This window comes from Podarcis liolepis (genome assembly GCF_965112155.1).
Source record: "Podarcis liolepis genome assembly, chromosome: 15".
NCBI classification, from domain to species: Eukaryota; Metazoa; Chordata; class Lepidosauria; order Squamata; family Lacertidae; genus Podarcis; species Podarcis liolepis.
The window spans coordinates 43,314,115-43,338,993 of NC_139566.1; the positions used below are offsets into that span (position 1 = coordinate 43,314,115).

Sequence of the window (24,879 nt, forward strand, 5' to 3'; positions counted from 1 at the left end):
TAAAGTGGAGATGTCTCAAGGATTGGATGATAAGAAATACATTTAGTACAAATAGGCAACCAAGTCAGAGCTATAAGGCATGACATCTAGGTTAACAATAAGATGCTCCTGTAAGTGACAAGATGAACTGATTGTATGTTAATTCTATGTCTTTTTACAGGTTCAGATAGCTTCAACAGTGGCTGTACTGTACAACTATCAACAGGACATAAATACTTACAAGTCACTGGTGCCTCCTGGAGGTTTATATTTAAGAATGCCAAGAAGGCTCAACATCCGTTTAGCCGTCTGCTCTGGAAGCTCTTCTCTAATGTCAACAACTTGCTGAAAATTTTTAAAATAACCAAGGCATAATAAACAAGACAAGCTTCATTTCACAAGTAAAGCAAAGAAGAATGGATTTTAATTAACGATTAGTGAACTGTTGAAACTCCTAAGTGAGGTGTTGCACATATAACTAGGCAGGTTTCATCCAGGCCACTATCATCTTCCATGCCATGAAGCTTTGCAACTCAATTCCCCCTCCCCAAGTTTCAGGCAGGCAGGCTGGCTCTGACCTTTTCATTTTTTATGTGCCCAGAGTGTTTATCCATTAATTTGTGGCTGCATACATTTTTAAAAGGTAAGCATTTCAATGCAATGTTGTTCTGGAAGCTATTGGGGGATCGTGGTGATATCATGGGGGACTGGTCAGTCACGCCTAGAAACAGAAGGCAGGTCAAATCAGAGCGCCATATCCAACAACAAGATGTAGTGGTGGCCACCAACCTGGATGGCTCTTCAAGGGGATTAGACAAATTCATGGAGGATAAAGCTACAGTGGTGCCCCGCAAGACGAACGCCTCGCAAGACGGAAAACCCGCTAGACGAAAGGGTTTTCCGTTTTGGAGGCGCTTCGCAAAACGAATTTCCCTATGGGCTTCCTTCGCAAGACGAAAGCCCATAGGGAAATCTCCGGGACAGCGGGGAAGCGCAGCGCGTCTTCCCCACTGTCCTCGGACCTCCTCCGAAGGCTGGTGGTGGGGCGGAGAGACCTCCTCCTGCCGCCAGGCTTCAGAAGGCTCCTCCGAAGGCTGGCGGTGGGGCGGAGAGACCTTCTCCCCGTGCCAGCCTTCAGATGGCTGTCCTGAAGACTTGCGGTGGGAGGAGGGTTTTCCTTCCCACCGCCAACATTCAGAATGCTGTTCTGAATGTTGGCGGTGGGAAGGAAAAACCCTCCTCCCACCGCAAGCCCCGGGAACAGAGGAGAAGCGCTGCGCCCCTTCCCCTCTGTTCCCGTACCTGTCCTGAAGGCTTGCAGTGCAGCCTGGCAAGCGGTTTCCATAGGAACACATTAATTGATTTTCAATGCATTCCTATGGGAAACGGTGCTTCGCAAGACGAAAAACTCGCAAGAAGAAAAAACTTGCGGAACGAATTAATTTAGTCTTGCGAGGCACCACTGTATAATGATATCTATATTACTTCTAGTATCAGAGGTGGTGTGCCTCCAAGCATCAGTTGCAGGAGAACACAAGAGAGAAACAGCTAGTGTACCCAAGTTCTGTTTGGGGGCTTTCTATAGGAATCTGTTTGCCACTAAGAGAAAAGAATGCTGGAATAAATATGCCATTGGCAATCAAATCTGTTTAATAAGCTGAAACAGGAAAGTGCCCCTTCGCTCTTCCCTTCTTGGTGTGCTACAGTAAGCCAGGAAGTCTTCAGTTAACTGTAGTTTCCCATTCTTGGAAACTATGATTAGCAATTTCAGAATAGGTCATGATCTTAAACCACAGTCTGAAGTTGGTTCAAGATCCTGGTTTGTTCTGACTCTGGGGTAGTATTCAACCAAGTTTACTCTTGGTTGAGTAAACCCATTGAAATTAATGAAGATGACTAAGTTAGGTCCCAAAACTTAGTGCCATCCATTGCACTGGTGAGAGAATTAGCAGCTGCAGACAGTTTGCTACCCCATCCTTGGGAGAAAGAACGCTAAGCATCACCAGTTGCCTTGGAATTGCAGAGCCAATGGGGAACACACTTTGTCTGGCCCCTTCCACCAGCCTGGCAACTTAAGATACATGTATTATTATAATTTACTGAAAGCCACCTTGAGGATCGTTAGATATAAAGGCGGGATATAAACCTTTGAGACAAATTAATAATCAGCAAGTTTCTTGACACCTGTAGTTCAACATCTTAATTTCCCATCCTTACCTTTGGGTCAATCTCTCCCAGAACATCATTTAGCAGCTGTAACAGCTGCATTGACTCCAATGAGTCAAATGTGATTAAATTGAAGTTCTTCTTAAAGGGCTCCTTGTTGAGCTTCTCAACAATAAATTTTAGCTGGTCACTCATAGTGGCACTCTTGTAGCTATCTGCAGAAGAGACAAAGCAGCCTCATGAAACTTGCATAAAAAAAAAATCACTGCAAAAACATTTTTTAAAAATTAAAACCTCAGACGGGTGGTTGTGGGGGTGTTGCATTCTGCTTCTGTTGTAGGTTTGACAGATGAAATATTTGGTGTTGCAGCAGCCTACCTCTAGAGAGAAAGATGAACAAAAAACTGCCCTGCTGCAAATGCAATAAAAAAACCACCTTCTTCCCACTTTTAGCACTCCTGGCCCGGAGACTCTTCCCCACACCAAACCCCCTTCTCTGGAGGGCCTGCCCCTCACATTCTGGCTGGGATGTGCCCATGAACACTGGTGAAGCCACTTCACCACTTCTATTCGAGAGTGGTGCAACACACATGGAAATCAGCCTACTATACCAAGGGAAAATTCACATTCACGTTGCAGGGAGTCCCCTTCACCCGCCCACGGGGGAAAGGCCCAACTCTGCTGCAGCCTGTTTGTTATGCAGACCTCTCTTCCTCTCCCTTTCTTGGCAAAGTGCTGGCTGCAAGCTCCGTCTCTCCACCTTTGCTTCTACAGCACCGAGCTTTCAAAAGGGAGTCAAACGGTAACAGATCCCATCTCCTGGGGCCAGAGGCAGGAGCCGCGCCCCCTCCCCTTCCTCAAGGGGGAGATTCGCCCCGCCAGATGCCAGAGCGACCCCCCCAAGTCACCCCTTTCCCCTAAACTGGGGCAAGCGCGGGTTGCCATGGCAGCCCTTGCCTTGCTTCCTCCGGGTCCTCCCCCCTCCCTCACCGGCCTTCTCCAAAGGGATTAGCCAGTCTTTCCCCACACCGCTCTTTTCTCCCACAAACACCCCCCACGTTACCTCAACCCTTCGCCCGAAACGACCCCTCTAAACGGCCACCTCTTCCCCGCCTCTTCGTGCCGGGGCCCTTGGTAACGGTTGCTAGGGTACCGTTGCTGCATAGGAGGAGGAGGCAGTTCCGCTCACGTGACCAAAATGGCGGCAGCGTGGACGGAAAAGAGCCGAGGTGCTTCGAGCGGGAAGACACGCCCCCAAACCCGAGGGCAAAGAGGCGGGGGCTGCGGCGGGAGCGTGCGACTGCGGCTGCGCGAGGCGAAGGAGGCGGGAAGCGGGAGAAAGAGATTAGTGTCTCCCGGATGGTCGGCGCTCAGTCTGCGCCGCTGAGGGCGAGAGGCGGCAGTGGGGGGCTGCTGCACGATAAATGCCGCCCCATAATAATAATAATAATAATAATAATAATAATAATAATAATAATAATAATAATAATAATAATAATAATAATAATAATGGGGAAGGAGCGGGGTGAGTGTTTATTGCTTCAAGCTATAAATCTCAAGGCGGTTTACAGCAAATGTCACAGTCAAAATAGAATTGGTAGGAACACCACTTCTACTTAGCACTTCAATAACAGTAAGGTTTGCAATAATAATAATAATAATAATAATAATAATAATAATTAAGCCACTCTGGGCGGCTTCCAAAAGAATATTAAAATACTGTGATACATCACACATTAAAAGCTTCCCTGAACAGGGCTGCCTTCAGATGTCTTCTAAAAGTCTGGCAGTTGTTGTTCTCTTTGACATCTGGTGGGAGGGTGTTCCACAGGGAAGGCGCCACTACCGAGAAGGCCCTCTGCCTGGTTCCCTGTAATGACAATAATAATAATAAATTCAGTTTATATGCCGCCCTTTGTCAAAAGATCCCAAATAATAACAAAAACTGAAATAATAAGGGAGAGTATTTCTTGCCTTAAAGGGAAAGGGACCCCTGACTGTTAGGTCCAGTTGTGACTGACTCTGGGGTTGCGGCGCTCATCTCGCTTTCTTGGCCGAGGGAGCCGGCGTACAGCTTCTGGGTCATGTGGCCAGCATGACTAAGCCGCTTCTGGTGAACCAGAGCAGCGCACGGAAATGCCGTTTACCTTCCCGCCGGAGTGGTACCTATTTATCTACTTGCACTTGATGTGCTTTCAAACTGCTAAGTTGGCAGGAATTTCTTGCCTCAGTGTGTAATTATTGCTGCTCAAGGTCCTGCCAGAGCCTTGTGCCTCCTTCCTAAAGCCCAGTGCCTTGCTTAGTTGGCTCCGGGAAGGTAGCGCGAGGAGGTGGGGGTTGTCCAGTTTTGGCTTCCACCCCCCTACAAGGCAGTATGCGGTTATGTCAAAGTGCTCTTGCAGCCCACTTGGTATGGAAAGTTGAACTACCCTGCTCTAGCTCAAGTTCAGAACGGTTTGAAACGGAAATCAGACAAATGCTGCTGCTATTGTTTTAAATAGCTTGACCGGAGGAAGGAAGGAAGGGTGCGGAGGAGAAAAGCTGTGTGTGGCTATAAACAGATCTGCCAACACTCCAGAAGTTGCAGAAGTCTTCTAATCTGCATTCATTTTGATTTGTTTGTGGTGAAGTTATACAATGATGTTTACCTGATTTGCTTGTGGGGTGTTTATTCATCTGTTGATAATTTGTCCGTCCCCTACTGTTCAATGTGTTTCCCCATTAATTTCCTAACTGCAAAAAAGTGTTTGTGTTAAGTGCATTGGTTTGCCCCAAGGCCACAGAGCATTTTAATCTATTTTAATTGTTCAAACCTACACTTGAATCCCTCCCACAAAATAACAGTCTGGAGGTGATTGCGCAGCAGCTGAGTTACAGCTCATGTGACTATTTTGATTTATCTTAACTTGCTCCTTCCCTGCATGGCTTTCTTACTGTGCCTTTAAGTGGAGTGGTTTTGCTTTGTGAGTGTGTGGGTGGCCAGAAACACCAGCGGCAGTGCTGTCTGGGAGAGGGTGCAGTTTGTAAGAGGCTTTTTTTGTTCCTCCGCCATGGCCGGGTGCTGCAGCTTGAAGAATGTGTGTGAATATGAAACTAACAAGGTTGTGCGCATTCAGAGTGTCTACTACGGGAGCCTCAAGTGGGCCATCCATTCTGTCGTCTTCATGTATGTCTGGTAAGTAGAACAGGAAAAGTTCAGATACGGCAGCAGGGAAAACAAACAGGGAAAGTTGGAAGCCTTGGAAAGAGCTCTCCAGTGAAATCCATGGGATTTACATCTCTAGCTGTTGATAAGGAAGGCTGGGGTTGAATTGTGCAAATTGCTCTGTCTACTTGGATCAGTTAAACTATATCCAAGAGTTGTTTAAGTAGTTCCATCTATTGTCTGAAAGTTAGTAAAGCTGGTAAAAATGTTAGTGACAGTTCATAAGATACTGCTTTAACAAAAGCATGTTAACTGTATAAATTTAATCAATATTAATTGTCAGTGATACCACATTCCCCACCCTGCACTCAAATCTCACCTGTGACTCCTTGTAGCTGCCAAGAGGCAAAGGTGGTCACTATTCGTTTTAGATACAGATGCCGGTGCTTATGATATGAGGGCTGAACTGTCACAGGAATGTGCAGGACAAGAGAAGCCTGTTGCTTATTTCAGTTGTTGTTGTTTAGTCGTTTAGTCGTGTCCGACTCTTCGTGACCCCCTGGACCAGAGCACACCAGGCACTTCTGTCTTCCACTGCCTCCCGCAGTTTGGTCAAACTCATGCTGGTAGCTTTGAGAACACTATCCAACCATCTCATCCTCTGTCGTCCCATTCTCCTTGTGCCCTCAATCTTTCCCAACATCAGGGTCTTTTCCTGGGAGTCTTCTCTTCTCATGCGGTGGCCAAAGTCCTGGAGCCTCCGCTTCAGGATCTGTCCTTCCAGTGAGCACTCATGGCTGATTTCCTTCAGAATGGATAGGTTTGATCTTCTTGCAGTCCATGGGACTCTCAAGAGTCTCCTCCAGCATCATAATTCAAAAGCATCAATTCTTCGGCGATCAGCCTTCTTTACTACTGGGAAAACCATAGCTTTTACTATACGGACCTTTGTTGGCAAGGTGATGTCTCTACTTTTTAAGATGCTGTCTAGGCTTGTCATTGCTTTCCTCCCAAGAAGCAGGCGTCTCTTAATTTCGTGGCTGCTGTCACCATCTGCAGTGATCATGGAGCCCAAGAAAGTAAAATCTCTCACTGCCTCCATTTCTTCCCCTTCTATTTGCCAGGAGGTGATGGGACCAGTGGCCATGATCTTCGTTTTTTTGATGTTGAGCTTCAGACCATATTTTGTGCTCTCCTCTTTCAACCTCAATATAAGTTTCTTTAATTCCTCCTCATTTTCTGCCATCAAGGTTGTGTCAGCTGCATATCTGAGGTTGTTGATATTTCTTCCGGCAATCTTAATTCCGGCTAGGGATTCATCCAGCCCAGCCTTTTGCATGATGAATCCTGCATATAAGTTAAATAAACAGGGAGACAATATACAGCCTTGTCGTACTCCTTTCCCAATTTTGAACCAATCAGTTGTTCCATATCCAGTTCTAACTGTAGCTTCTTGACCCACATAGAGATTTCTCAGGAGACAGATGAGGTGATCAGGCACTCCCATTCCTTTAAGAACTTGCCATAGTTTGCTGTGGTCGACACAGTCAAAGGCTTTTGCATAGTCAATTTCAGTAAGTAAGCATAGCTTATTTCAGTAAGAGCCTGAATACTGTAGAGATAAACTTCTGCACTACTAGGAAAGAACTCCTGGCAGTTGTAAAGTTCATAGGACGTTTTCATTATTATCTGTATGGTAGGAAATTTGTGGTGAGGACTGACCATTCTCCCTTACAATGGCTATTTTGGTTCAAAACCCCGGGGCCTCGTACAGGGAACAGCTTCGACTGGCTGGCTAAACCAGGTGAGGGTAGCCAATGGGTCTCAAACCCTTGGTGAATGAGGGACTTCGCCTGCATGCAAAGACAGGCTCTGGTGGATGGAGCAGATGCACGCGCCATTTCTGCACATGCTGTAGAGGGAAGTGAGGGGCAGATGGGGCTCGTCCACCTGGGAAGGGAGCCCATCTAGGAGAAGGAAACTCCTAAGCTTCTGCTGCCTTGTGGGACATCTTCAGGAGATGAAAAGGCTCAGGAGTAAATGCTACACAAATCCAGAGTGTCAAGCTTTATTTTTTCCTTAACTGAGCCTTGTACACCTCCTTCCAGCAAGTCCTGCATCCAAGCTGGTGTCAAATGTATTGCTCTGCTTTCCTTTGGACCATATGAACCAGGCTAAGAGGTGGATCTTGTCATCTGGTCAGCCCAGGACCTCTATACACATTGCGCAGGCTTGCACCCCGGGAAGGTCACTTTGGTGCTGCTAACACAGTGGTTTAACTCTTCCCCCTGGAGGCGCACTCCATTGTCTCTCCTCCATTGTCTCTTGAGACAGATGGATGTCAACAAGATACCACATTATTTATACAGGGCTTTAAAGTGTTCAAAGCAGCTCACATGTAATAATGTAATCTTTAGAACAACAACCTTATAAGATAGGCTGCTAATGCAATCTTAGGCTGTGTTAACAGATGTTTGATGTCTGGATCATGGGAAGTAATGACTCTGCTCTGTTCTGCACTGATCAAGCTCCAGTCCTGGGTGCCACATGTTAGGAAGGACAATTGGAGCATGCCCAAAGGAGGTTTGGGGGTTCTGGAAATCCCCATAGTACAATGAATAGTTGAAAGACCTAAGTATGTTTAGCTTAAAGATGAGGAGATGCATGATAGCAATATTCAGAGGTCTGAAGGACTGTCATGTGGAACATGGAGCAGGTTTGCTCTCTGTTGCTCCCAAAGGAAATGGTTAGGGAATAAAATTTTCACCCTTCACTTGATGGCAAAGGACAGGAGAAGGGTGAATGGACATTTGTCAGAGATGCTTTTGTTGCACCCTGCATAGCAGAACCTGCACTAAGCAGGGTGTTGGTCTAGTTGAAACTGTACTGTCCCAACTCATTGTTATTACTGCCGCACTTTCCTCTTATTGCAAACACGGGATGAATGGACTAAACTGGACACTGAGAGAACAATTTGCCAAATATTGAGGCCCCACCTGGCACTATCATATGACTTTAAGCAGGCATGGTCCCCCCTCCCCCAAATCATGGGAGCTGTAGTTTATCAAGGGTGCTAAGAGTTCCCCTTACAGGGCTACAGTTCCCAGAGTGGTTTACTCTTCCCTGGGTACTCAGGGAATTGTAGGTCTGTGAGTTGGTCAGTGCCCTTGACAAACTACACTTCCCAGTGTTCTTTGGGTGAGGGGAGGTATGACTGCTGATATTAATATGACACTGCTTTTTAATGTACAGTATAGTGAAAATGGGGCCAGAGATTCAGGCAGGGACTGTCTGATCTTATAGCTCCATCTCGGACTTTAGGTCATATCCACACCATATATTCAAAGCACATGGCCTTCCCCCAATGAATCCTGGGGACTGCAGTTTGTTAAGGGAGCTGGAAATTGCTGGGGGAAGTCATGACAGTTAAAGCAGCATAAATGTGCTTTAAATGTACAAGTAAATACATTGGATTTAACTTTGCCAGCTTGCTGATCTCTGCACAGCCTGATCCAATGCATGCTTATGTAGAAGTAAAGTTCCACTGAGTTCACTGGGATTTACTCCCTATTAAGTGTGCGTAGGATTGCAGTTGAGAGTGCACAACTGCTGCAAGAGTAAGTCACACTGAAATCAGGGGAACTCATAAGTAACGTGTAGGACAACAGAAAAAACCTACTAAACTGGTCTTCTAAACCTGTGCTATTAGGATTTTATTTTTACAACAAGAGAACTTAAGGGGAAGGACTTTATTGTTTATTTTTCACTGAAGTGGAAAGCTTTGCATTTGCAACAACAGCTGGTATATAGTCTTACATAGTAACCCCTAAAACATTTTAATCAGTGAAACAGAACTGTAGTAACTGAGGTTAGGATCACACAGCCTTGGAAATAAAGACCCCAGAGCTGGGAATTTTTTCCTGCTTGCATTGAAAAGTACTGCATTAAACTGATCTGCACATATTAATGTAGATTTGTTTCTGAGCATATAACTTTTGGCATTCTGAGTCCCTAAGAGAAGAGCCTTCTTTCAGACAAGCACAGCTTTGTAAGTTTGGTGTGTGACCTTCTTTCCCACCCACGCAAGTGATGAATGCCATGATGTACAACCAGCTACTCTTAAAGGGACACTCTCAATGTAGTAAATAGAGTGGTGGGTCTGTGTTGCTTTATGGCAAGAATAACAAATGGTGAAGCTGTGGCCCTCCAGATGTTGATGGACTGCAAATCCCATCAGTCCCAGACAGGGTGGCCAATAGCCCAAGGTGATGAGGGTTGGAGTCCAACATCTGGAGACCCACAGATCTGCCATGCCTGCTGTGTGTGTGTGTCGCAGGTAAGGGTTTTTTTAAAAGACACATCACGCGCACACAAAACGTACATTATGTTATAAAACTACCATTAAAAAAAAGATGGATAGAATGCCTGTAACTTTGAAGCATTCATTGGCAGGTGAATTTTCATAGTGGTACAGGAACTGAGAAATTGACTTGTCCCTCCACTCGACCATCTCTTTAGCAGACCTGGTCATCAAAATGGCACAATTTATTTCTAACCCTCTGTGGGCAGTATCTTTGTTCTGGGTTTGCATAATACAGGGCAGTGCTGTAGCATGGGGGGTGGCGGAGGGACACCACCTCAAACCCTTTCCATTGTGTCTCTCCAGTGTTGTCCTTATTGCTGACAGACGCTATCAGAAGAAGGACTCCGTCATCAGCTCAGTGCACACAAAAGTGAAAGGGATTTCTCAGACTGAAGCAAGGATCTGGGACACAGTGGAGTACACTCTCCCTATCCAGGTATGTCTCAACTCTTTGACCAGGGAGCAACCTGCTTTCAGTGACCTGAGTGACTGCTTTTCGGCTTTGGGATATAAAGCCGAGGTTGGGCACACCTTGAGTGTGCATTACGAATCCTGCCTGGAGATGCTGGGAATTGAACCTGGAACCTTTCTGAACGCAAAACAGGAGCTCTGTCACTAAGCTACAGCCGTTCTCCAAAGGATCACTGGGCTATGGCCCTTCAGCAACATGGGGTTGCAAAGGTTCACCACACCTGGTATAGGGGAAAGACTGTAGGTCAGTCTCCCACATCTTCATGTAGGGCATAGAGTGACGCCCATTTGAAACCTTGGAGAGCCGCTGCCATTCAGCATAAGGCAGCAGTCTATGTTTCCTTAGACAGATGGCAGTTCAGCCTGTGCTTGAATACCTTCAGTGAAAAAACCCCTTCCATGTTCTGAGGCAGACATCTTCCACTGTCAGACAGTCTTCTCCCATCCCCAGTTTTATTTTACTTACTGTATTTTTTGCTCTATAAGACTCACTTTTTCCCTCCTAAAAAGTAAGGGGAAATGTTTGTGCGTCTTGTGGAGCGAATGCAGGCTGCGCAGCTATCCCAGAAGCCAGAACAGCAAGAGGAATTGCTGCTTTCACTGCGCAGCGATCCCTCTTGCTGTTCTGGCTTCTGAGATTCAGAATTCCCCCCCCCCCCCTGTTTTCCTCCTCCAAAAACTAGGTGCGTCTTGTGGTCTGGTGCGTCTTATGGAGTGAAAAATACGGTAGTTGAACGTTCATATAGAAAAAGAAGATAACTCCATAGCTGTTGATCCTGATGGTTTATGATATTTTGCTTGGTCCCTAATAAATGTATTGCCTTCTTTGTGTGGCTTGGGGGTTTGTGGCTTTTGATTCCCCCCCGCCCCCCTGGAACAATCTTTTGAAGAGATCCGCTTTTAACCCCCTTTGATCAGTTGTTCTTTCTCTTTTGCCTCCTTTTTTGTGTATGCAGGGAATAAATTCATTCTTTGTGCTAACCAATATCATCAAGACAGAGAACCAAGTCCAGGGACTTTGCCCTGAGGTAACTCAATTTTGTGAGTGATGTTATTATCTGTGTGGAGAGGGAAATAAGCCATATTCTGTAACGGAAGGCTTTTTAATTAGTGTCTCATTGCTATGGTGATCCTACATCATCAGGTGCTGATTCATCTTTCCCATCACAACCTTGTTAGATTTCAGAGAAACAAAAAACCTGCAACAACTAGTCCAGAATTTGTTCTTTGCATTCTCTGTTTAAGCTTGAATCTTTTTGGCAACTGGCAAGATACATTCAGGGCTGCATTTTGTTCTGCACATTTCGTAACTTTTCTGTTCAGGCATGAAATCTGGTAACTGGTGTAGCAGGTTTCAGCAGACCAAGGATCTCAGATTTCATTATAGGAAAATGAAATGACATTCCTAGTCCTTATGACCAGGAAGACAGAAATACGCAGTTTCAAGTGATGTTGAGCAGGGCTTAATGGAACCTAGTGCTTTGGTATAGCTCTTTACCCCACAGCTATTGGTCCCCAATCCTCAAGTCCTGCTCTTCTTTAATGATGGCATTATTATTATTATTATTATTATTATTATTATTATTTTCATTCTTCACCCTAAGGTCCCAGGGTACGTTACAAAAAACAATATAGAAAACAGTTTAAAACAACCTACTATCAGGAAACTAAGGTGTGTTGTATACTGGACCGAGGCCATTTAGGGCTTTAAAGGTCAGCGCCAACACTTTAAATAATACAAATAAAAAGAAAAATGGCCTTGCTGAGAGTGAGACGGACCAAAGTAGGACAGCATACAACCAAGCCTGGGAACTGTAGTTTGTCAAGGGTGCTTGGAATTGTAGCCTTGTGAGGGGTAAACTACAGTTCCCAGGATTCTTTGGAGGAAGCTGTCTGTTTTTAAACATACAGTGTGTTCACAGCCAGGGCTCTGGCTTCTGTTGGCGTGGTCTGAAATGAATATGCAATGCTAAAAATTAAAACACATATTGTATGTTTCCTTTCCCCCTTTCCTTTTGCTCAGTTTCCCCTTGCCAAAGCTGTTTGCTCTACCGACAAGAGCTGTATGAAAGGTCGTATGGACCCTCAGATTAATGGTACGTGGGTTTAATGTTTGTAATATGCTGCAGAAAAAAGTAAAAGAAAAGCTGGTTGCTTTTTAAATTTTTATTTACAAAGTTTAATTTACAAAGTTCAACAAATTTTACAGCCAACAATAATGAAACTTTACTGCAACAGCAACTTAAACTTGAGGCGACTATGACTGCATACCTGATGATAAAATGTTCAGTTTACTTGTCACTTGATTAAGAAAGGCTAGTTGGTTAAATATACGGGCTACCACATTTAATTGGTACGGTCACACTGTGTGATGTGCCAAAAATAAGATTAAAGGCCCATAAATGGGATTTGTTCAAGACAGGGCATAGGATTAAGTGTGAGGTTGTGCAGGTTCTTTGCCATACATTCAGTGTGTAAATCACATTCAAAGGAGCTGCCACAAAGATTCCTTTAGGGCAGGGATTTTAAACTGGGGTTCCCCACTGTCCCTGACAATGAGGTAAGACTGCCATTTCTTTACCTCACAGATTTATAGTCAAAAGATCTGGAAACTGGGAGTTATGTAACTTCACATGCATTTTTAAAAAGAATTCATTAGACATCCACTTGCCTTTAACATATTTTATATCAGCCTTCCATATGTTCCATCAGCCCCTATGAAAAAGGGGAGATTTGTGAAGGCTACTTTACTGACTATATTTGATGGCCACCTGCCTGTCAATTGTAACCTACTTTGGATTCAGTTTTGCCTACAAAAGGATTGTACAGTGGTACCTCAGGTTAAGTACTTAATTCGTTCTGGAGGTCCGTTCTTAACCTGAAACTGTTCTTAACCTGAAGCACCACTTTAGCTAATGGGGCCTCCTGCTGCTGCCGCGCCGTCGGAGCCCGATTTCTGTTCTCATTCTGAAGCAAAGTTCTTAACCTGAAGCACTGTTTCTGGGTTAGCGGAGTGTGTAACCTGAAGCGTATGTAACCCAAGGTACCACTGTAAAAACACACACACACACACACACACACACAGATGACAGATAGATAGATAGATTTCTTACAAACCACATACCATAAGCTTCAAATCCTGGCGTTTCATGGGCAGTATCAAAGTTCCTGTGGGTGGCAAAGAAGGCCAGAAAACAGCTTGTGACGTGTCCCAGAGATTGCCCTTGGTGTGGAGTTTGTGTGAGTAGTGGCTGCCTTGCTATGACATCTGGATTTGTATTCTTCTATTCTGTGCCATAATATTTTCCCTACCTGTAATGCTCCTAATCTGTGTCTATGAAAGCAAATCAGTTTAAAAACCTCAACTAGCAACAAGGTTATATTCCATAAATGAAAGCTGATTTCTTCTCTCTACAGGGATTCAGACCGGCAAGTGTGTGAACTACAACACAACCATCAAAACATGTGAGGTCGCAGCTTGGTGCCCCGTGGAGTCAATTAAAAAGGCTCCGGAGTAAGACAGGTTTTTTCATAGCAGTCTGTGCGCCCTTTTACTGCGAGGAGGAGGGGCCTCAGGCTGGGGCTGCCTGGCCCTTGGTCACGTCCCCAGGCCACGTCCCTCACGGGCTCTGGGTCACCCCCTGGTTGACCTTGGTTCAAATGGGCACCTGCAACAGGTGTGCCACCGTGAGAACAGGATGCTGGAGCAGGTGAGCCGTTGGCCTGATCCAGCAGCCTCTTATCTCTGATCATTCCTCTTGCTCGCTTAGGTGAGAGAGATGTGTGAATATGTGTAGAAGCTCTCCTACCACATAAGGGTTAAATTTACATCCATTGCTTCACCTGCTTTTGCTTCTTGCTCTGCTCACCACTGGCATAAGGCCCCTGGAATATTGCTCAGTAGGGAATGTGGCCCTCAGGTTAAAGCTCCTCCCCTTTACTGTATTCAGCATGTGCGCCCCTGACACTGTCTCATTCCTGCTGATACTGATAAAAGCCACTCAAATATATTTACAACTCTAGAAACAGCGAGGAATCCCATTCACAGATCCTGGGGCTCCCTCCCCCCATTCAGCTTCAAATGCATCACAGCTTTCCAGCTAATACTGTTATTAAACTATATGATATTTAATAAATGGGACTTTATTTTTTGAGATCTTTCATTCTTGTCTGGGGTCTCATTTTAGGCCTGCCATTCTGAGAAGTGCTGAAAACTTCACTGTGCTGATAAAAAACAACATTCACTTCCCGAAATTTAATTATACGAAGTAAGTGCAGACATGTGTTTCAACTGCCCTCGTTTCCGGTAAATTGTTTTTACTGTTATTGCCTCTGGAGCAATGTTGGGGTGCCTGTTTAAAATTGTGCTTGTGTGACTTGCTGGAGCCATCTCTAGGGCTCACCTGCCCACCATCTTGTTTGCCTGGTTTACGTGATGGAGCCGTGGGCTCATTCACACAGCTCCAGTTCTCCTGCTGAGCTCCTTCCCTAACCCAAGTAAAATCAGCAAACCACTAGCCTGCCCCAGCTGACTGTTGCTGCCAAAGCAATGTTTATGGTTTGTTTTGCTCCAAGCAAGGCACAGTGGCCAAGCAAAGAACAAAACCTGGTGTCATCCTTCCTTCTTCGGATTCAGACCAGGAGTAGGAGGCATTTGAGGAGGATGACTTGAATGGCCAGGGTGGGGAGAAAATGATGCCGCACAGCCCTGTTGATGATTTCTCCTCTCTGTGGTCAGACACACAACAAGGCGGGAGTCCTGGGGGCTGCTCCTTCCCTGCAGGCAAAGGATAAGGAGGCCTCTGGGGCACAACTTGGTCTGAGGAGTCAAAGGGGAAGATGGGTCTAGCGTTGTTTCTCAGAGAGAGAATCAATAAAAAAAGAGGAAATTGTCCCCCCCCCCATTCCCACAGGGACAGTTGTTATTTCAAGTAGCTGATCAGTTGCTGTCTTTGTTTGAAAACACGGTGGGGAGGCAGGGAAACTCACTGAAGCAAGTTTGCAGCTCCTGGGCTGTCGTGGAACTCTTACTGCAAATTTCAGACTCCTGGTCCTTGACTCCTGCTAATGAACATATTGCTGTTACTCTTTTGCCAGGCTCTGCTCTTTATTAGCCACTGAGTTTGTATTGTGAGACCACTATAATAAAAACCCACTTCTTCACTTTCAAGCAATGAAACCTGTTAATTGGTTTTGAGTGGGGGCCAGGACACTTGGCTTCAGATCATGGGTTGCAAAACAAACCATGGATGCCGGCTTGGACATCATGCTAAGATAAAGGCCATGGTTTGCTGCTTGTGCCAGGAGAGTGGTTGGGCAATGTGCAGTAGCACATGGATTATGGCTTACCACGATGTCTGAACATAGCCACTGCCTCTAAAAGTTACATCCACCACTATCCTACTCCAGGCCAAACTGCACCAATACGTTATCAGCTTTTTGAAATTCACAAAAATTACTAGCCTGCAAACATTTTTTGCCAAGTGGCCTGTGCCTCCATATAGGCCTCTTAGCAGACTAGTAAAACTTTTTGCAGGCTAGTAACTTTTGTGGGTTTATTCACAAAGCTGATGACATATTGTGTAGTTTTGGCCTCCAGTAGAGTTGTGCTGTAAATACAGCGGTACTATAAGAAAAGCATAATAAAACTGTTGTGATAGAAATTCCCCCCAGCTTTTTTTAATTTTCTTATAAACACTGGGTGAAGTCAGCCCAGCTACCATAAACAATTCATTTTGTGTTGCCTGCAAAATTAAAACAACACTACTTTCCCTCCCATTCTCTGCAGAAGAAACATTTCACCGGATTTTAATATTTCCTGCACATACAACAAGAACACTGCTCCGCATTGTCCAATTTTCCGGCTGGGAGATATTCTCCGAGCATCAGGAGAGAACTTCTCTGAGGTGGCTGTTCAGGTCTGTGCCATCTGTTTTGGCTATAGAAGGCTTGTCTGTATTATGCCCCTGCTCACTTGGCTGTGTGCAGACTATACCTTTGAAACACATTCAAAGCAAATCCTTTCTCGCAAAGAATTCTGGGCACTCTAGTTTACCCACTTAGTTACCACTCCCAACAATCCTTAACAAGCTACAGTACCCAGAATCAAGTTACAGTACCCAGAATCATTTGAGGGAAAGGAAGTTCTTCATATGCACTTTAAAGGGCAAGCTGAATTATTTCTCCCTTCCTTTTGATAAACTTTCAGTCTGTGAAGAGACGGTTGGGAAGCTGATTGGCATAAGGACCAAATATTTATTTCTATTTCAAGGTCTGATCTACTGCTCACTTTCACCAGCTTGGGAGCACAACGGTGCCTACCCCCGTTGATGATCAGCCCCGTGTTAAAAGTACTCATCTTATTCTCTCTCCCAAGGGTGGCATCGTGGGCATCGAAATTAACTGGGATTGCAACCTGGACAAGTGGCTTCACCGCTGCGAACCCAAATATGGTTTCCGGCGTCTGGATGACAAAAAAACAAATGAAGCTTTGTACCCTGGAAACAATTTTAGGTAATTTTTTTTGTAATTTTAGGTAAAACATGCTTTTGAAGACTTTGCTGTGTTGCAACCATCCCCAACCTGGTGCCCTCCAGGTGTTCTGGACTATAGCTCCCAGCAGTCATAGCCAGCAACTGGGTGCAGAATTTAGCATCTTGAACACTTTTAGTTATTTCTCCTCCTCCCCCCATACTCTAAATATTTCTAGTTTCTAGGTCTCATGGCTGCAAAGGTTTGAAACAGCACAGGTGATGCCAGAGAGGGGCTGAAATGGGCTCTCCCCATGCCACAACAAGATAGGGCTTCAGTTTCCTACATTGTTTTTTGTTTTCCCAAGACTAGCAGCAGAGAAACCTATCCCAAACAAGGCAAATTTGCTTGACTTGCATGCATTTTTAAAACATTGATTTCCCCTCCCTCTTATAATGTGCATTTTGAAATGGGCTTATTTGGGGATTTCAACTATTTGGCAATTCTGAAAAACCAAAGGCCTTTCACACCAAAGTCATCTGCCACCTACCGCAGTCATGCTGATAAAGCACACAGGATGTCTCTCCGCCTCATGACAGTCCCTTTGCTGACTGCTGCTACACTTCCCCACTTCCCCTTTTACTCCCAATTTGGTGCTAGAGAGTGAAGCCAATCCTGGCCTGCACTGTAGGCTGAGGGAGGCGGGGGGGGGGGGCGGTCACTGGGAGGCTGCACTCCAGATTCCCAGGAAGAACAGGGCAGCAAGGGGGAAACCAGTGTGGTTCCATTGGCCATAGAAGGAGCAGCTACAGGGATTTTTGCTTAAAACTTTCTTTTAAACTTTCTTCTGACTGCCAGTTTTCACTGGACCAGAGAGCTGGAAAGAAGTGTGCTCTTGTCCCATCCAGAACTTGAGAACGAGGGCTGCTGGAGTGGGTGGTAGGTGTGTCCTCATATGACAGTCTATTGCAGCTTTCCCACGCCTGATGCTCTCTAGGGCAAAATGGCTCGCCTTGAGGGGAGTTTTACCAGGTCAGGGAAGGTTGGTCTTTAGGCAATTTATATATCCTACTTACAAAATGGGTAATTTTGTGGGTCTTGCACAGGATAGTCCCACGACGATTTGCACCCCATGTTTCCATGACATTCTAAATCCACACATCAGAATGGGCTCCTTACTTTGGGGACGGGAAGTTTCCCATGGGGAATCCAAAATAACCTTGCCAGAAGCATCAACAGAAGCTTAGCTCTGTTCTTCCCCAGTAAAGCATGCCTGAGCCAGTGACTGGAGATCCCACAACGGAAAATCAAAGTTCATTTATGCTGTGAGGAGAAAAGCAGCTAGTACGAGGCAGGGTGGTAATCCGATGACTCACCAGAGTGTGCTGTACTGTGGGCAGAGAACTTGCCTAACAGAGTACGGAAAGCCAAATTGCAATGGCCTTTGTGTTCTTTGCAGAGAGAGGATTTGGGGTTCTGGGGTCTGATAATGAGTGTGATGGGGGTTGCAAGTTCCACACAGGTGTGTTGTGTGAGGAAGGAAGCCATCTTCCAGCGCTCTTTGGAGTCCAGGCCAATGCTCACATCATCCAAACTGCTCTTACAATACCGTGTCCAACTGTGTTGTTTGGTCCTTGCAGATTTGCAAAGTATTACAAGCAGGCTGGTGGGAAGGAAGAGCGAACCCTGATCAAAGCCTATGGCATTCGCTTCGACATCCTCGTGTTCGGCATGGTAAAAGGAAACTCATCCTGACTTCCTGTTGCTGGTTTTCGATCATGTCAGAGAAATGGGAATTTGAAGGCCAGATTATGCATGACATCACTGGCAATTGAATGATTTTAAAATTATTATTTGTATGCAGTGCTTTTTTTTCTTAAAAAAATGTTTAGGGCTACTCTCATTTTGACTCAAGAAAATCACCATTTTATAGTTCAAATCAGGAAAAATAAATACAGTCATACCTCGGGTTACAGATGCTTCAGGTTGTGCATTTTCGGGTTGTGCACCGCACCAAACCCGGAAATACCGGAATGGGTTACTTCCTGGTTTGGGCGCTCACGCATGCACAGAAGCACTATATCATGCTTTGCGCATGCACAGAAGTGCCCAAGCATGCGCAGACGCTGCGCTGCGGGTTGCGAACGTGCCTCCCGCACGGCGTCCACTGTACAGTAAATGGACAAAAGTACAAAGATTCACAAAATGTTTAGGGGTATGGGTACCCCTGCGTCCCCCTAGAAAAAAGCACTGTTTGTATGTGAATAGCAGGCAGTGGAAGCCTGATCTGGACCAGCGTTGTGGCAGTGTGGGGAGGGGACTTAACCTTTTGCCATCTGTGTCTATTTTCATGGGAAGGAAAGCTAGTAGGACTTTGTGTTAGGAAGCAGTTTATCCACCATTTGGGTTTCCTTTGGTATGTATTAAATTTTAAAAATTTGGGGTGGCGGATTTGAGGGTCCTCCTAACATGGATATAAAATCCGAAGAGCTGCTCGTTTTTCTTGCCACAGCAGCAGAATTGTCAGTTCCTCAAAAGGGGAAAACACAAACTGATCTTGAGGTTGCTGTATGCTGCAATAATGTGTGGAACATTATTACTCTGCGAAAAGATCATGCTCAAAACATGCTCTTTGGCAAAACTTTTGTCACCTTTATAAACCATTCTGACATGGAGTATTCTCCACCATTGCATCCTCTTCAGGTATGGGCTTCATGCTGTGTGGATGCTGATGGTTCTGTTGTCAGCGATGGCTGTCTTCTTTCTGCTTGCAGGCATGTGGATGGATTCAGTTCCCCGTAAGGGACAGAAGAGCCAGACACCAAATTCATAGATACTTTTATGTATTCTGAATATGCAGCATGTCCAAGAACTTCACATCTTGAATTTTTCTCTGTGTATGTTTGTTTGTGTACCATTTTATTGTTGCATATAAACACTTATTTTTTAAAAAAGGAAAAGAATTGGCAGAAGTGGGCTAGGTGGACCTGAGGAAGCAGTTTCATGTGCTCATATTTGACACTTTGGATGCCACTAATTTTTTATTATTTTATTCACCTTACTTGATTTTTTACCAGTTTAATTTCTAACTTGAAATAGAGTGTAGCTTGTTTGAATTTTGCAGTTTTGTGCCCTGGTTCAGTGCTCTCTCCTCATCCTTTTTCTAGAAGCAGGCCTGACTCAATCTATGAAACAGATGCTGAGGCTTCCCCATTCTCAGAGAAAAGGGGTGAAAATTAATTACTGTCTTTTAGGGGAAAAACCAATAATCTCTTTTGTTCTCTGTTTCCTTGTCTTCCAACCCTGACCCCCACCAAAGGCTGGACGGTTTGATTTCTTTGAGCTCCTGGTATATATTGGTTCCGCACTCTCCTATTTTGGCCTGGTGAGAGACTGTTTTATATCCCTTGTCATTTGGGTGGAAGATGATTTCAGCACAAATTGCGTCAGTTAAAAAAATTGAATCAGCATTCTCTTGGATTTTTTTCTTCTTCACAGGCACAGTTTGTAGTTGATTTTCTCATTACTTCATATTCATGCCGTTGCTTCAAGTACAACCCAGTGAAAGAATATTACATCAAGAAAAAGTGTGAGATGGTGCCGGGACCAAGATGGGTAAGAAATGCAATTAATTGCAACATCCTGCAGCCACTTATGGATACAGCTAGGGAATTCACCTTACTGCAAGAAAAGAAATGCTGGATTTGGACATCACACTAAACTGTGGTTTAGTGAGATATGAGTGTGCCTAGTCTCCCCTTGTCCTACTCTCTTCACCTCCGACACAGCTGGGAGGGGGAGTTTTTTGAGGTTTTGCTTCTGCTTTGTAAAAATGATAATTTGGAAAGGTCCAAACAAGCCATAGTGGTAAGTGTAAGATTCAAACAAATTGCTGCCTGACCTCATCTTATATCTTCTATTGTTAATACATCTGAAATAACAAGTTCATTCAGTGAAACACTTGGGTTGATAAAATGTCTTTGTTTATTTTGTTGGGCAGACTCTACTTTATGTGACTTTTGTTGATGAGCCACACATCTTTATGATTGACAAATTTTTGAGGACGAGCCTACAGAAAGTTAAAGGCGAGGTTATTCACGTGAGTTGGGGTCTTCCTTTTTATATGGGTGTACCTGTCTGCCTGTGCCTACATACAGATTTGTGAACAGGTGAAATGTTTTCAGAGGCTTGAAGAGGATGGGCTAGCCTACGCCAACCTGGTGCCTTCCAGATGTTTCACACAACAACTCCCATCAGTCAGTCCCTTGCTGGTTGGGGCTGATGGAAGCTATACTTGAAAACATCTGGAGAGCACCAGCTTGGGGTAGACTGCGCTAAACCATAGTTTAGTATTAGGAAAACAAGCCTTAGCAAGCCTTGAACTTGTACACGCTTTCCTTCTCTAGTGTGCCTGTGAGGGGGAGACAGAAACCTCCCACTTTAGATTATTCTTTGTTTTAAAAAGTTGTACAGAAATACATTTTTGTGTGTGTGAGTGTATAAACAGAGAGTCTCATGCTCCACCTACTGAGCTATATGCAGACACATATATGTATTATATATGCTTTATTACATGTGCTTTATTATACTTTTCTTAATAACTTTTCTTGCATGCTAAAATCCATTGGCTTACTCTTCCCCCCCCCTTTTTTTGTCTATTGTGGCGATCACACAGGGTCCCCGGAGGTTTCACCGCCTATTGATCCCTGTGCCACCACTTGATTTCTCGCTGCCACCACCCAGGCCCTACCTGGGACAATACTGAGTCTAGTCAGGGTTAAATTGGAACATAAACTTCTGTTTATTTATTGCAGTTTAACAAGTGTGTCGTTTCATAAACGGTATCGGTCAATTACAATAATGGGTTGCCTATCCAGACCTATAACTTCCGCTACCTGCTCTCACTCACTAAACCACCTGTCAGATATTTACTCGTCTTCTAGCTCCTAACTGATCCTGACTCAGCTTATTTCTCTACACTAACTCAACCTATCCACAGACTCTATCCCAAATCACTCCCATTCCAACCAACCACCCAACTCCCAACGAACTACCCCTTCGCCCCTCCCAGAGCTGGTTTTATAGTCCCTCTGACTCCACCCCTTGGGTTCTGATTGGGTAACTTGTTTAACTAATTCACCTCCAGCACTCTCATATGTTAACGTCACATCTATAATCTGTATTTGATCGACCAATAAATTTTGATTTTATTTGATTGCAGAGAAATACTGGTGATTTTATGCGTGCTGCCAAAATCCAGCTGCAACATCCGGATGAAGTTGTGTCTCTTCTTGGGGACTCTGAAGAGGTGCATCCCCTCCAGAGCCAAGGGGGACCTGCTTCGTCTTCTTCCTCCTCCTGTGAGCGTCCTGCCTGGTGCAGCTGTGGGAAATGTCGCCCAGCCAAGGGCTACTGGGAGCAGCTCTGTTGCCGAAGGAAAAATGGGGCCTGCATCACAACTTCCGATCTGTTTGAGCGCCTGGTCCTTTCCCGGCCGATGCTGAAGTTTGTCCTCCTCTACAAAGAGCCCTTGTTGGACCTGAATGGGGAGGCATGCAACAGGAAGTTTCGGCACTGCGCCTACAAGCAGTACATTCACTGGCGCTTTGGGGAGGAGGACCTGGAAGAAAGGGCTCTGATCCCCAACTGCTGCAGGTGGAAAATCCGGGATGCTTTCCCCAGCGAGAACGGTGAATACGCTGGCTTTGTGAAAAAGGCCTAGAGGACCGTGGAGACTCTGCACTGTGGCTTTGGGGACAGAACAGATACAGAGGGCGAGGCAGTGCCCCCTTTTGCAACCCCCCAAACCCCACCTCTTCAACAATCCTGCCATTCTGTGCTTGCGAAAAGACTGAAGAATCTCAATAAATTTTTAACTCTTATTTTGTAAGCTGGAATTTGCAGTCCCAAGATTGAATTTGCTGCCAAGGAGTGTGGTGGAGTCTCCTTCTTTGGAGGTCTTTAAGCAGAGGCTTGACAACCATATGTCAGGAGTGCTCTGATGGTGTTTCCTGCTTGGCAGGGGGTTGGACTCGATGGCCCTTGTGGTCTCTTCCAACTCTATGATTCTATGATTCTATGATTCTCATTCCAATTAATCAAAGTCAGCACTTGCAGAGCAGCATGGTATAGTGGTTAGAGTGATGGACGAGTTCAAATCCCCAACCAGCCACGAAGCTCACACTGGATGACTTTGAGCCAGTCACCTTCTCTCAGCCTAATTTACCCTGCAGGGTTCTTGGGAGGATAAAATGATTTGGGAAGGAAGGACCACATATTCTGCAGCCCTGAATTCTTTGGACAAAGAGTGAGCTATAAATGCAATAAGCAAACGGGTTTGCTCCATATTTCTTCCTGGTTGACCCTTGAACTGAAAAGCCATTTGGCTTCTCCTCCTCCTCCTGGTAGCCTCTGCCAAAATAGAGAAGAAGATGCTGATGAAAGCGGGTCACAGGTGAGAATAAAGCAGATTTTGGGAACCACAGGTCAAGCAAGGTGTCAGCCTCAGTCTCCCTAAACCTATTTTCTGAGAGCCAAACGAGATGTGACTTTGACACAGCCTCCCTCAACCTGGTACCCTCCAAATGTTTCGGACCACAAACCTTCTGGTTAAGGAGGATTGGAACTTCCTGGGGTCATCAGAGTAGGGAAAGGTGGCTGTAATGACACAATAAGCAACCACAACTGGGTTTTTGAAAGCAAAATACCCGGTGCAGGACCACATTGCAGAGGAAAAGGAGGTTTAGTCTTCCAACCCAGACAAAGACCCTGTGTGCTGCAGTTATCCTTAGCTTTTTGTGTTGGCAGAGGCTAATTGCCATGCTCTTGGGGGTGGGGCTGATTCTCATTGGGATCTCAGCTGGGGAAAATTAAACTTCTCCTTCCTGTGTGTTCTCCATTCCCTTCTTAGGGAATTCCAGCACGGTGCCCATGGATGCCAGTGTGTCCACCACTAAGTACCTCCTATGATGTCCTCAAAAGGTCTCACGAAACATCTCATGAGAAACGCACAAGAGGCTGTTCAGGACCTGTTTGTGCTGGTTTGGGCTATCCTTGAGCTCATCCACACTTCTCCTTGTCCCGTGCCTAGAAAGTATGGGGTCCCGGTGGTTTTCCACTTGTCCAAGCGATTTTTTGTTTGTGCTGCTGCTTTCCCTCTATAGTGGGGCAGGAGAGTTGAAAATGATGCCAATATATTTCACATCTGGCAACCAATGTGCCCCTTGGGTTTCAGATAATACATGAGTAGATGAGTCTAAAAAGCCTGGGACACAAATTTTCACAGCTCTCTAGTGGCTATAGTGACTCATTTACCAGACGTAATGTACCGTTATAGATTTTTTTGGGGAGGGGACCCCTAAACCCTAGAAATTAATAAATGCTAGGATTTTGATTATCTGGTCCACAGGAGCACCAGGGTGGCGGTGGCGGAGGGAAGATGAGCGGCGTGAAAGGGCTGGCTCTGGAGAGGAGCTGCTTAAAATGGCACTCAGCCCAGCCCCCTTCCTCCTCTAGGCAGGGCGGGAGGAGAGGAGGCGGCGGTGTGTGGGGGGGGAAATGGAATGGCGCAAGGGGAGGGGGAATGGCACAGCCCGAACGAACAGAATCCCCACGCCAATCCACGGACAGTCCACAGGCCAGATCCTGAAGGCAATTTGGCCTGATCTGGCCCGTGGGCCTTAGTTTGCCAACCCCTGGTCTATGCCGTGTCACAATTCTCCTAAGGACCACAGACCCTGGGCAAGTGCCTGGAACCCCATGGGCTCTTGCCACTGCTCAGCAGAGAGACGGGCAGGCACACAACTTTTGTATCAGTATTTAGCATTAACTAAATATATACTTAATTCTGACCAAACTAAGCTTCCCAGGAGAGCTTTTTAGGCTCTTGTACTATCTGGAACCAAAGAGGCGCATTGATTGCCAGATGTGATTGCCCCCCAGCTCTCCTACCCCGCCACTGGGAAAAGCCATTGTTTACCACTGAATCGGACAGAGCAAGCATCACACTGCAGAAAAACCAGCTGATGTTGGGTTTTCCTGGGGGAAAGCAGCAGGACAAGAAGAAGTATGGATGAACCCCTACACTGATCCCCACCCCTTCAAGATGCCTAGATTTCATTGAATGCCATGATTGGGGACCTGCTCTCCCTGTTATGCTCTGAATAGAGAATTGCAAAGAGCTGCTCTCTCTGAGGAAGTGCTGCAGTGACTGGTTGCAGGTGCCTCTTTTTGTCCATTCATGGAAGAGATAACACTCACAACATTTTGTGGTCTTGTATCTCTT

At 45.4% G+C, this 24,879-nt stretch overlaps 2 protein-coding genes and 1 long non-coding RNA gene across 4 annotated transcripts in view; 2 read left to right on the forward strand and 1 right to left on the reverse strand.

The window, feature by feature from the left end:
- The window catches only part of IFT81 (intraflagellar transport 81), a 51,224-nt gene extending 47,843 nt beyond the window's left edge, over positions 1-3,381 (reverse strand). Inside the window, exons 1-3 of one of the 2 annotated variants that reach the window (XM_083476690.1) lie at positions 3,209-3,381; positions 2,197-2,360; positions 221-324 (exon numbers count right to left, since the gene is read on the reverse strand). In XM_083476690.1, the coding sequence (XP_083332816.1) occupies positions 221-324; positions 2,197-2,340 (248 nt within the window). In that variant the 5' untranslated portion in view covers positions 2,341-2,360; positions 3,209-3,381. Of the gene's footprint in view, positions 1-220; positions 325-2,196; positions 2,361-2,850; positions 3,108-3,208 lie in introns of those variants that run through there. The other variant, XM_083476691.1, reaches the window with a different exon arrangement.
- The window catches only part of LOC310694063, a 132,519-nt gene that overhangs the window by 105,480 nt on the left and 2,160 nt on the right, over positions 1-24,879 (forward strand). The window lies entirely within an intron of this gene.
- P2RX7 (purinergic receptor P2X 7) lies at positions 4,476-22,393 on the forward strand. Its single transcript, XM_083476714.1, has 13 exons — positions 4,476-5,320; positions 9,957-10,089; positions 11,081-11,152; positions 12,148-12,220; positions 13,542-13,638; positions 14,312-14,392; positions 15,913-16,042; positions 16,501-16,637; positions 18,236-18,329; positions 19,915-19,980; positions 20,094-20,210; positions 20,596-20,694; positions 21,817-22,393. The coding sequence occupies exons 1-13, from the start codon at positions 5,196-5,198 to the stop codon at positions 22,315-22,317; spliced, it is 1,725 nt and encodes a 574-aa protein (XP_083332840.1). The 5' UTR covers positions 4,476-5,195; the 3' UTR covers positions 22,318-22,393.